The 12,727-nt window shown below is 42.7% G+C and overlaps 1 protein-coding gene across 2 annotated transcripts in view; it reads left to right on the top strand.

Moving 5' to 3' along the window:
• The first annotated feature begins 597 nt into the window (after nt 1-597).
• slc6a8 (solute carrier family 6 member 8) overlaps nt 598-12,727 on the top strand; it is a 32,343-nt gene continuing 20,213 nt past the window's right edge. For both annotated transcript variants that reach the window (XM_027023563.2, XM_035521899.1), the window contains exons 1-4: nt 598-1,610; nt 9,994-10,125; nt 10,236-10,500; nt 11,050-11,182. In XM_027023563.2, the coding sequence (XP_026879364.2) occupies nt 1,313-1,610; nt 9,994-10,125; nt 10,236-10,500; nt 11,050-11,182 (828 nt within the window). In that variant the 5' untranslated portion in view covers nt 598-1,312. The remainder of the gene's footprint in view (nt 1,611-9,993; nt 10,126-10,235; nt 10,501-11,049; nt 11,183-12,727) is intronic.

Here is a 12,727-nt window from a genome sequence, read left to right as displayed (position 1 = left end):
CACATGTTATACAATGGAATATGCAGTGATCATATCTAAGATTAGACAGGTACATGAATCATAGGTTATCATAAACCAGCAGTTTTACTTAGACTTAGATAGTGCACATGAGGGAAAGCCTAGTTCCATACACTGCAGGCGGTAAACATTTGAAATATCATTGTCCTACTTAATTATTCTGTATCTGATGATTTATAATTAATCTAAAGTGAAACTTTTTCTTTTTTGTACTTTTCTATAAATACATAAAATCATGTTACATCGAAAATTATAGCCATTGATATTTATAGCAGGGTTAATTTAATATGTGAGAACAAACTATAACTATAATTTGATCATAGCTATTACATATGACACCAACCAGTCATTGCCGAACAGTATTTGTAACGTTTCACAAAGACCTCGGTAGCGCTGCACAAAATCATTGTGTCATTGAAATGCAAAGGGTAACGCGTAGTTTATGATTAACTGACCTCACCACGATGTATTCTCGCGATAGGATGGGAAACGTGTCCATATTCAAGCCGGGGGGAGGGATTCTCCTGATGACGTGTTTGACGACGGCTACCAAGTTAAAGCTGCGAGCGCCTTCGAACTGAGGCAGACAGGGAGCGAAGAAGGAAGCGGAGAGACGATACTATATCACCTACAAAACTAGAACTGCGAGTCTGTTATTTCTGAGAGAATAATATCAGAAAGGACAATGGTCTAGGCAAGGTTTTTAGAGGGAAATAGTGAATGTAATTCCATTACATTCGTCTATTTGTGTGCGCAAGGTTTGCTTGGTTTTTCGTCTCGACACCCGTCTCCTCTTTGAGAGATACGTTCCCATGCGATTCTTCAGACTAACCTTTAAGTGTTTCGTGGATTGTTTTTGAAGGTGCTTTTTAATTCGGTGTTTTTTTCTTTTACGATCGTATTCTACATTTATTTCCTGTTATTTTGCAAAATCGTATTTTGATAAACACCCCTGTTGCCAATTGCGACAAGAAATCTGACTGTCATCGTCAAAGGTTTGACATTGAAAATCGATAAAAGAGAGAAGTGCATTCTAAAGAATAACACTGCTGACTTGATATAGCCTTTATTGTAAAGGCAAAGGACCAGATCTGTTAATCTTAATAGGGCCAAGAGAAAAACAAAAGACATCTTGGTGTCAGTAAAGGGAACTGACTCAAGAGAAAAGACAAAGAGGAAACATAGATTTGGGGTTATTAGAAATCCCTTAATTTGACTGATCTTTTTGCTGTTTTCCCCTTTGTCAGTCTTGTTAGGACGTTAAGAGCGCTTTGTTTACAAGTGTGCGACTGGGATGGAGAAAACCTCTCTTAACGCAGATTGTGGCGCATTGAACGTAGTCCTGGTTGAGGAGAAAAAGGGTCATCTAATCCCTAACGGAAACCATCAAGGTGTAAATGGGAACCTTATCGGAGGAACCGGCACAGCCGGAGGCGTCTCGGCGCCTGGAGCGATGTCCACGGCCGAGAAGGTGTACCCAGAAAGAGAGACATGGACAAGGCAGATGGACTTCATCATGTCCTGTGTTGGATTTGCCGTCGGCCTGGGGAATGTTTGGCGTTTCCCTTACCTTTGCTACAAAAATGGTGGTGGTAAGTTAACCTCCAGTTATTATGCACTGCCAATTATCATACAACATAGGCCTTAAATAAAGTACTGTACATTCCATTGATGAGTCTCGTGACTAAAGCTCCTCCCATGCTCTACGTCACGGTTCGTCAGAGGAACCCTCTACGAGGTAAACGTGCCTGAAACACTGGAGGGTTCATTCATTCAGGGAATAGCTAGGTAGCTAGGTGTTCACTGGTCGCCTGGAGCATTTGAAATAATGTACATTTTTTGAATTGTCATTTAGTCGGTGAACAGTTGTAACGTTCCAGCATTCTTGTGCAGTCGAGCCAAACACTGAACCCCACTGCTATTTAGGTTCACTATGGGTAGGTGTCCATCAGAACATGGGCTAAGCGGGGGAGGCATCACAGGTCAGGCGACGCACAAAATTGCGATTTTTTTTCCCCCCTACCATCTTGACCAAACCGGTCTTGATTACATGTAGATGGACGGTCATTGCGCGCTAACCGCGTGACCACATTGCGCAATTCTCTCCCGGTCATCAATCGTTACACCAAACCGAATGAGTACGGACAAATGTCGGGTGATGGTCTTGTTTGAAAATGCATACATGTAAATCGCCAGTACAAACTTCGTTTATCAGAGGTCACAGGGAAGATCATACAAGTGCTTGATCACAGGGGTCTTGACCGTTACGTCACAGCCGTGTCTCCCCTATTGTGTGATTGAACATTTCATCAAGGGTAACGATAATGGTCTGTGTAGTCGTCGAACTGACTCAGCACCAGTGTGGTGGCTCAGTTATTTGTCACTGGCATCAACTGAAGGTACAATTAGGTCTCTTCGTCGAACACTTTCAGGCTCCAAAACAAAGGGCTTCATTAAATTTGTCTTGAACGGGGAAAAAATGCGCTAATATCTCACTAAACTCCCTAAATAATTGTCATACTACATTTTTGTGGTGTGAGGGTTTGTTAAAATAGTTGCATAATCATTGTGCATGCAGCCAAATGGTTAGGGATCCACCGTTGGATGCTGTGCGACTTTATCAAAGCTAACTAATTAAGCTTCTTTCACTATCAAATGTACTTTCATACTCACACATCTGTACATTGACTAGCAAACGTGAATTTGGGTGAAAGTTAAAGGTAATAAGGAAACAAACTACTACAGGACAGAAAGAATTCATCATATTCTATATTTTTCTACATATTACATATATATTTTATTGTTTTTTAAAATTGGCTTTTGTTTAACTGGAACATGTGGTCTAGTTTTTCTCCCTTATTATACTTCTTTAAATAGACAAGCATGAAAAATGATAAAAAAAATAAATACTCAGAATAACCCAGGCCTCTCAGCCAGGTCTTCTTGGAGAACCATATTCTTTATTCTTTCTTGCCAATACCCTTGATTCCCTGTCAAAGCAGAGAACGTTGTCCTAGCACTCGGCTTTCCATCGCCTGTAGTGTGGAAGCGGTGATCTGCTTTTGTTTCCTCCTGGCTGTTTGGACTGAGAGGATGTGATCTGGGCTGGACTGCTTGGGCTGCCCCGTGCCACTGCCCCATGCCTGCAGAGGGCACAGAGGGCGTTGGGACCAGCTGGTGGGAATAGAATAGGGAGAGCATCAATTCTCCTGGAACAATGAGTGATTGAACAGGGACCTGCCAGCCAGAGAAAGGCGAGATGCTTGATGAAGGTGTCTAGTGAGAATTGTCCAATTCCCTCAAAGGTCTCTCTTAAAATACTTGCTTTACCCCCAACAAGGAGTTCTACAGTTACCAGAATGTGTGTGTGTGTGTGTGTGTGTGTGTGTGTGTGTGTGTGTGTGTGTGTGTGTGTGTGTCCCCTGATTCAAGTTGCCAAAGTCAGTGTGGCTGTTTTTCAAAATGAGTGCATTTTTCACAGACTGCTGAAATGTTCTCCTGACTCAAAGAAGTCTCCCAGGTAGCTTCCCAGTATAAATAATACCACTCTCACACATTCTTCATGTCTGCACAGGTTAGGCTTATGGGGCACTTGTGGTATTTACTTTGAGTCTGTGGTGTTTGCAGCTACGTCAGACGTGTTTTTAGGTTTCTCCAACATTCAATAATGTATTGTTTTAGTTTGATTACAAATGGTTGTGTATTTTAACATGAGTCATACAGCCAAAGAGTGACATGGATGATGATTGATTCATTCTGCGTCTATAATATGGCAGACATTGTTTTGTTGTTGTTTGTTTCATGCTGGGTTTTGTTGCTGATACAGAGAACATTGCAAACCTTAAATGTATCGTCTAACTCTGTGGACAAAAACAGCTATTGTTCAGTGCATTTTAAAAATATATAAATATTTTGCTTGTCTTTTTTTTTTTTTTTTTTTTTTTTTTTTTTTTGTCTATTTTTTTCATCACTCACTTTAGTTGTCTTTCTATGTCTTTGAAGTCTCTCACTATTTCACAGCAGAAAAGAATTCAGATCTGTTCTGTGTGCAGGACGATAAAACTTTGGTCCATCTAATATGGGGGTGAGATGGTGTCTCAGTGTCTACTTCATAACCATTTGCCAGTATTGTCCCCATGGTCACATGGTGCAAAGTGACACAGCTGTGTTTAGTAGGTATTGGTAGTTCTCTGATCTATATGCCACTCAGGAACTGTGCACTGTACATTCACCATCTCCTTGGAGAAGGGTGGCAATGTTGCCGATAATAAAGAGCAGCCTTAGGCGGTTTAGAGCTTAAAGGCACTGAATGCCAAAGACGGTTCTTGTGAATGAGTGAAGCAGTTAATATTTAAGTTTTTCGTGTATGCATACAAAGCAAACCACCACTTCAGCACCAAAATGCCATACTTTAATTCAATTCCAATTATGATGAAACTGCCATCCAAGATATGAATAAAATTACCCCAGACGCAAAGAATTTCACTTTGGACCAAGCTTAATAGTTTCCATCACGTTTAATTTTTATAGAGTGTAAGTTTCTACCATGATAGATCACATATACTCATGTGCAAAAGTATCCATCTGCAGAGGCTGACCAGTTGTGCAGTGACATTGTTCATGCAGACTCCCACATCTCTCCTGGGTTAATTGAATACTTTTGGTCCTGTGAGAGGTTCAATTGCCACCTGCAGCCATTAGCAATTCTCTGTAGCCCTTTGAAGAACCGTTAGTTATGAAGGGAACATTAAAGGGTTTAATAATAGTTAATTAGTGTTACAAGGAGACTGTGGTGTAAACCTTAATGGGTATGTAAAAGCCTGATTTGTATTGGCTCGTGGAAGTCACAACGCTTCACTGTCATGTGATTCGTGAGCAACACCTCATTATAAGGTCAAAGCATGTGTTCCTGTTTCTTTGCCAAAGTATGTGTTCTTGTTGCATCCTGGGCATGCCATGCCTGATGGAGGAGTTACCAGAATCACTGCTTTTGTACATGGTTCAAAATTCTTTTTTTTTTAGTGGAGTTCCGGAATTTGATAGCGAAACTATTGTTGCATCATTAGTAGAGCTTATTTTATGGGACGTTCCAATGCCAGTAGGGTGAGGATATTTCTGAAAGAGTTCATGAGCTTATTTGGGTGCTTATACTGACTGGAGTGCACGTCTCCCTGCCTTTCCTGTTTGGGAGGTCAGGCCCACTGTACGGAGATGCCTAAAGTGACATGAGGATACGAGAGATTACATTTCCCTATAATCTGGAACCTAACAATGCCCATGTAGTTAATAAAACATGCATTAGTTTCAGAAAAAAAAAGGAGTGCAGTGCTTCATTCTTCGCAACCAAAGACCTTCAAGTGCCTTATCAGCTGAACGTCCATTGCATCGAGTTCAAAAGTTTAAAAAAAATTACTCACTGTCACGCACTGTTTTTGTCAGATGATTAGTTTCATCACAGATTAACCAGGTTCTGACACACTGGGTCTCACACCCAAGAGCTCGACGAATCTTCTAGACTGCCAATGAAGGTCAGTCAACCTGTGACCAGTGAGCGATCCAGGCAATGGGCTTAATGGTTCTTTTCTATTCTTTTTTTTTTTTTTTTTTCTCCTTTTAATACCACCTAGTAACCGTAGATCAGCAGCTGGTCATAAACAGCCAGGAAGAAGACTCCTAACTCTTCATCCTGCACACCAGCAGGGCAGCCACATAGCTAGTAGATTTATGACCTCTGCAGCAGGCTGTCTGACTGTTCTCCAAGTGGTCACTGTAAGGTCACTGCCCACTTCCAGAGCTAGCTGCTTCTTGGTTTCCAGAGCTAGGATATCTCTCAGACCCAAATATCTATGTCATTCACTCTTGACAAATGCCAGCCAGCTTTGACAGGACAAGTCTTAGGCAAACCTAAGACCACCACTGAATATTCTCGCCTATCTCATTCTTCTTTTACACACAATACTAGCAGTTTATCCAGAAAAAGCTGCTTTGTCAAAAAATGGCTTGTTACCCATTAACAGCAGTTGTTTGCTGTCATCTGTCTTGCACAGTATCCATATGTGGGTGGCTATCAGAACAATGATGTGCCTCATCCACAATTTAAAGAATAAATCCAAGGTTTTTTTACTTTGCAAAAACATGAATGACCCAAAAAACCTGTCAGACTTTGCCATTCATTCATTTACAATTAAAATAAATAAATAAATAAAAAATCATTCATGCAAATGAACACAAATGCACAAATGCTAGCCTGTAAGCGATGTATTTAGATTGTTCTTTTAGAGGGAGTATCGCTGTCTTGGGTGCAGTTGTGCATTGCTGTCAGTAGCAAGACTGATCTACGGTGGGCTTCACTCTGGGCCTTCTCTCCAGCTGACATCAGTCCTTCACCCTATGTGGACAGACGATTAAGAATAGCACCTAGTACTCTGGGTCCCAACCCAGACGGGTTCAACTGGGGCAGGGGAAAGCTGAACCCCAATCCCTACTTGTTCCACCGTTCATCTGCAGTGAATGTGCTCAGCTTCAACCCTGAGGCCCCACTGCCCTGCAAAGATTCAAGATTTTCCTGCTATAGCACAGATGATTACTTTTATCAACTCATTATCAAGCCTTTCATAAACTAAAAGGGGGGGGGGGGGGTTGAAACTGTGCATAGCAGTTGAAAACCCCTGGGCGTCCAGCTCCAATCCTGCCAGGCAGGAGTATGGAACAGTTTAACGATTTCCCTCCTCAAACACACCCGATTTATATCACCATTCATTTTGGTAGGTGTGTTGGCACAGGGAACTCGCCGGGCTGGGTTCTGGGTAAGCAAGAGCAGAGCTGGACACCTCTAGGCTACCTAATGAAGCAAGGAAAAAACCCTAGCATTGTTAAATATTTGTAATTTATTGTTGGTGTTTTCATCTAGAAGGCTGTTGGGGTTTTTTTTTTTTTTTTTTTTTTTTTTTTTTTTCCCCAAATGGTCAGGAATATGATAATCAAATATCGGCAATGCCCAAAGAAAGTGAATTATGTGGGGCAAGGTATTCCTAGACTATTAAGTGTGTTGGGCTTGGCATTACATGGCTGGAAGAAGGGCCACCTCTCTCTAAAACACCCCAGCTATGGTTGGCATGGGTTACGTGCCACTGATCTCTGTCCCAATGGCTTTATGTATATATTTGAAGAGGCTACGTGCACAACCAAAGCTTACCTAGATAAGCACATAATGTATCATATTTTAGTCTCTGTTTCAGTGTGGCAGCAGAGAGTTTATTCATGGTCTAGTATGTTTATTTAAAGGGTTTATATCTAAAGATTTAAGACAATAGTCTTTTGAATGAAACCGTGTCTATACCGTGTTCAAAGATGCCAGCACAAACCCCAAATCCACTGTGGCGCTATCCAGCTAACCAACAGAGCGATCACATTTGCGTGGTTTCAAATAAGGGAATGTTTGTGAGGCCTGTGCATATGCTTCAGTTTAAACCGTGATGACCGTGAACGGAATTTAGAGCTAAAATTTGGATAACACCGAAACCGAGGAACAATTCAATGGCTCTCGGGTGTACGAGCGATTATCTTTTGGCTTGGAGTGACCCAAACCAGCAGTGAAGACCAGGTGTGGTTATTCTGCTTTGCGTAGCCAAGCCAATCGATTTTTTGTTTGTTTGTTTTGCCGAGGAATACATTATAACAAATTCCATTGGGATTCATTGTACTGAACGTGTTGATTTGAGTGCCCGTTTTCACACGCTACGTGCGGAGATGCTACATAGGGGAGATGCTGTCGTAGCTATAATAGCGATCCTATTTATAGCCGTATCTCATCATCGAGGCGCCCGGTGAGATTGGAGTCGGACTGCATTTTCACACCTGTTCCATGACCTGTACTCAGTTCTTCTAATCACTGGACAGAATGATGCTCCTGTGTCCTGCATCCTTAATTAGCGAGCCCTAACGCTCGCTTGTCTAGAACAGCAGGGCTGGCGTACCTCCGCCACATCAAATTCAGTTAGTCTCTTTTATTTTACTCGTGTGGTTTGTGTGTCACCTGAACGTCGTCCAGGCCTACTGTACTAATTATGTGGCTGAAAGGCACGGAGGGAGCCGCCTACCGTGGGAAAAGACGCTTCGTTGCAGGGGCGATCATGTCAAATTCATGGACACTCACTGAGCTCCAGTCAAAGAGTACCAGATCATTTTACAGCTGTTTCAAACAGCATGTCACGACATTATAGCTAATTCCTCACATGTACTATGCAAAGATTGTTTACAGATGTTTTTACGCGGGCGAATCCATCTTGTCCTCTGTCACTTTCAGTAGACTGACTTCCGCAGACACTGTTAGCAGGCAGATAGCGACTGCTGCAAATTGTACTGGAAAGAAAGTGAGGGAGCGGGGACATGGCATCGTCGCATTGCTTTACAGGATTAAACACAGTCAGGTGTTTCACTTTATCTTCCAAGCAGTCACGACGCCAGCCTCCGCAATGTGTGAGGCTGTGTGTGTGACTTAACTCACACCACTGTATTTTGTCCTGCTCTTGTGTGTTTGTGGTATGAGTGTTTTTGCGCAGGCTGGCAATCACCTTCTCATACATCATCCCCGAGCTTCATCGGCACGCTGTGTCTGCAAATCAGCTCTCTCTTTCGCTCGCTCTCTCTCTCTCTCTCTCTCGCTCGCGCTCTCGCGCTCTCTCTCGCTCTCTCTCTCTTTCGCTCGCTCTCTCTCTGAACCCATTGCAGCGTGTCATAGAGCTGCCTTTACTCTATATGACACCCCTCACACCATGTTCTGTGTTTCCGTTGACTGCTGTGGTTACTTCCCACAATTGGAACACTGTCATTAGTATGACTGTGCTGCACACTGGCTGCCCCCTTATTCTGGGCTGTTTATCAAAAGGGCTTTGTCCCAACCAAAAATCCTAGAAGCCAAACAATGGCACTCCTTCTTTTGAAAAGGAGCCCAGGAAAAGCCTCCAGAGATTCCTGCTCATTCAAAAGGACTTTTTTTTTCCCCCTTGATGGCTACGTTATTGTTGAACTTCACAGATTCTCCTCCCAAAATTTCTCTTTGGAGTTTTAGATTGCGGTCGTGACTGTGGCCCTCCTGTACTGAAGAGCGGCAGTCATTTTCCGCTGAGCACAATCAGGTTGCAGCACCAGCCATCTTGTGTGCATACGTTTCTGTACGCTATTGCCGAGCGTTTGGCTGTTTCCACAGGACCGTGTTACGTAAGCACGCCACATGCTGCAAAGCCGCTCTGCAGTCTATTCTTCTCACTCACTCTTTCGCTGTCCCTCTCGCACTTTGCCTCTTAGCAGGGCTGTGGGTGGCGGGTGATGTCATCAGGACTTTCATTCAGCGTTAATGTGCGTCGGATCATCTTCATTATGGCTGCTGCCGCTGCAGCTCATTGGTTCTTGGCCGAAGCCCAACCCCCTCCTCCACTGGCCCAGCCCACGCACACTCCCCCTCGGATTGGGCTAAACTGCTGCCGCTGTCAATCTCAGCTCTGTTAGCGGGAGGGATATGGTTTAGAGGCTTTTGGCTGGCTACCCCATCCTCTGAGTCATGCTTGATAGTGCAGGAAGAGTACTATCGTCCCCCTACACCACGATCCGTGATGCCACAGAAAGTACAGCAACTGCATATTTGACCTCATTGCACAATCATATCCATGTCCCTTTTTACTATGAGCAGGGAAAAATGATTGGTACTTGCTTTGTATGTTTCCCCAAAGTACTTGTCCTAAATCACGGATTATTTATTGTAGTTGCAATGTGGTACTCAGTACTGCATTTATTCTGTAATCAAAATTCACATGCAAATCAAATAAGTTAAATCAAGTAAGTTAGGAAGACTGTATAATTATATAATGTTGTGTAATGTTTTTTTTTTATTTGCAAATTGAATTTTGCATTGAACAGTGGAGTTGTTACATCTGCTTTATCTCCCTCTCTCTCTCTCTCTCTCTCTCTCTCTGACAGGCGTGTTTCTCATTCCCTACGTACTGTTTATATTTCTTGGGGGTATTCCTATATTCTTCCTGGAGATTTCTCTAGGACAGTTCATGAAGGCAGGCAGTATCAATGTGTGGAACATCGCACCACTCTTTAAAGGTTTGACGTTCAACTTGGCATTCTTATAACCTACTGTTTGCTACAGACTCATGTTAAAAATGCAGATGCTTATTTGTTTGTTTGCTTGTTTTTTTGATTATGTGCATCAGGACTTGGATATGCTTCCATGGTCATAGTGTTTTTCTGTAACACATACTACATCATGGTTCTGGCCTGGGGATTCTATTACCTCATCAAGTCCTTCAGTGCCACACTGCCCTGGTCGACGTGTGACAACGAGTGGAACACCCCAAGCTGTATCGAGATCTTCCGCTGGGAGGACTGCCAGAACAGCAGCACGCCCAGCTCCAACTACGGGAACATGACTTGTGAAGAATTAGCGGAAGGACGCTCTCCTATCATCGAGTTTTGGGAGTATGTTCATTTCTTTTACCCTTTGCTGGAAGTCTCAGAAGTTTCATGCGCTGTACTCTACACTTGCTTTGTTATAATTAAAAAAAGCAAATGCATTTATCACCTTATTATGTAAACAGGGCAGCGCACGAGAGGGACGGAGCTCGTTAGCACTTTGGGTTCTTATACTGTTATTTGGCAGCTCGATACTCTCGTTGTCCTGAGGCCCGGTTGGGACTGTTGGTGCTTTATAGGTCATCTCTGGAATTTGTATATAGAGTAAACACAATGAGACAGTGTAGAATTTGTGCCAGTATCCTACCCTGTAAAACCTACTCTGTAAAAAAAGTGTCTTTGTTTGTATAACCTAGTGCTTTGCTTGAATTTGCTCTTGCTGCAGGAGCAACTAGAATGAATAAAATAATTTGAGAAAACTTAACAAATTAACACATTTTGGATTTTGTTTTGGGTACATATATATTTCTTTCCTTATTTATGTATTATGCTTATTTAAGTCTTTTAAGTCTTCGTTCCTTCCACAGTCTCATGCCGTGTTATTCCCACCTGCAGGAACAAGGTACTGAATATCTCGGAAGGACTGGACGACGTGGGTACACTCAACTGGGAGCTCATACTGTGTCTGCTAGCTGTCTGGGTCATGGTCTACTTCTGTGTGTGGAAGGGGGTGAAGTCAACAGGGAAGGTATTCTCTCTCTCTATCTCTATCTCTATCTCTATCTCTATACACCCATCTGGTCTCATGACTTTAGGCAAGGAGAGACCCCTAATCCCAGACATCCTGCAGGTCAAAGCAGAGCACTCACATGGTCATTCTATATGCTTTTCCGGCTGTTATATAACAGCCATACGCTCTAATTAAAACCAGCCATCTCTGGTGTCTGTCTCTGCATCTGTCTCTTCCTCTGTCCTTTTTCTTACTATTCTTTCTTCTTATGCCTTTTATCTTAATCCTTTCTCCATTTCTTTTTCTGTTTATCCTCTCTCTCTCTCCCTCTCTCGTTCTCTCTCGCTCTTTGTAATCTTAAAAGCATTGATGTGTGTCTCTGATCATTGTAATTGTTAATATGATGTGAAATGTGTAAATCACATTTTAATGCAAAAATATCCAATAGAAATGTCCAACTGAATCACTGCTGAATCTCACCAACACCTTTTATCTAGTGCTTACTTCACAACTTAAATGCTTCATAGACATTAATAACTGTTGTTGCTTTTTACATGCAGCACATAAAGATAAGATATGTATCACCTTGTTGTAATAGCTTTACTTTACTACATCCTTATGGAGTAACAAAAGACCAGTGTGACTTTGTCCTTTGACTTTCCTTTGCATAGCTCCTCCCACTGCTGTTTCTCCACAGTAGGACAGAAGCCTGGCAGAGAGGTAGCTATGGCAACGTCACTTGCCAAGGGGAGTGGCTTCACATATAACAGAGTGCTCTGTCAGGAATCTGCTGTACTATTGGTCACTGGTGGGAGAATTTCTGCAGTGGGACGTGACCAGGCTCTCGTGCAGATGGCCAAATGCCAACAAGTCTCCTCTTGGGGGAGGTGGGATCATATGAAACCTGACCAACAGAATGACTCAAATGTATTTTGGGGCTTGTACGGCCACATGGATCTTACAACCACATGATTTATGTTACATATACCATCTTAGGTTGTTCCTTAAAAAGAAATGTTCATGTGTAAAATAAAGCATGGACATTGTATAGATATTCCCACTATAAAGAAACAATTTTTAAAAATTAGTGTGCGTGCGTGTGTGTGCATGCGCGCGCGTGTGTAATATTCTGTGCATTCCCACCCTTCAAACTGGTGTCCCAGTGAGCTAATTGGCTATTTCAGAATGAGATTAAATAATATGAGGAGCTAAAACAGTTGGCCAGATTAGCCTAGATCCTGCAGATCAGACAGGAGTTGGAGCTGCTACTCGTGGTTTGCCAAAGATCTGAGCTAAATTTTTTAGAGCGCCACCATTTCACCCCTGCAGTAATGACAGGGTAATGCGACAGCTCTGGCGTGCACTGTTAGCACGCTTCAGCTTCTGTGTTTAACTCCAGACTCTGGTATGGATGACCTGTGCTTCCCCAGTGAACAAGACCGAACTGTAACACAGTGATAATGCAGGAGCCATTCTGGGGAGCCTATCAGATGGCCCCAAAGGACAAGGCCATGAGCGAAGCCTAAAGCAAGCCCATTTAGGCAGAGAATACAACAGTGTGAA

The sequence above is a fragment of the Electrophorus electricus genome, chromosome 23 (genome assembly GCF_013358815.1).
Source record: "Electrophorus electricus isolate fEleEle1 chromosome 23, fEleEle1.pri, whole genome shotgun sequence".
NCBI lineage: Eukaryota > Metazoa > Chordata > Actinopteri > Gymnotiformes > Gymnotidae > Electrophorus > Electrophorus electricus.
The sequence above is the reverse complement of the archived record's forward strand: the minus strand, read 5'-3'. Positions and strand labels throughout refer to the sequence as shown.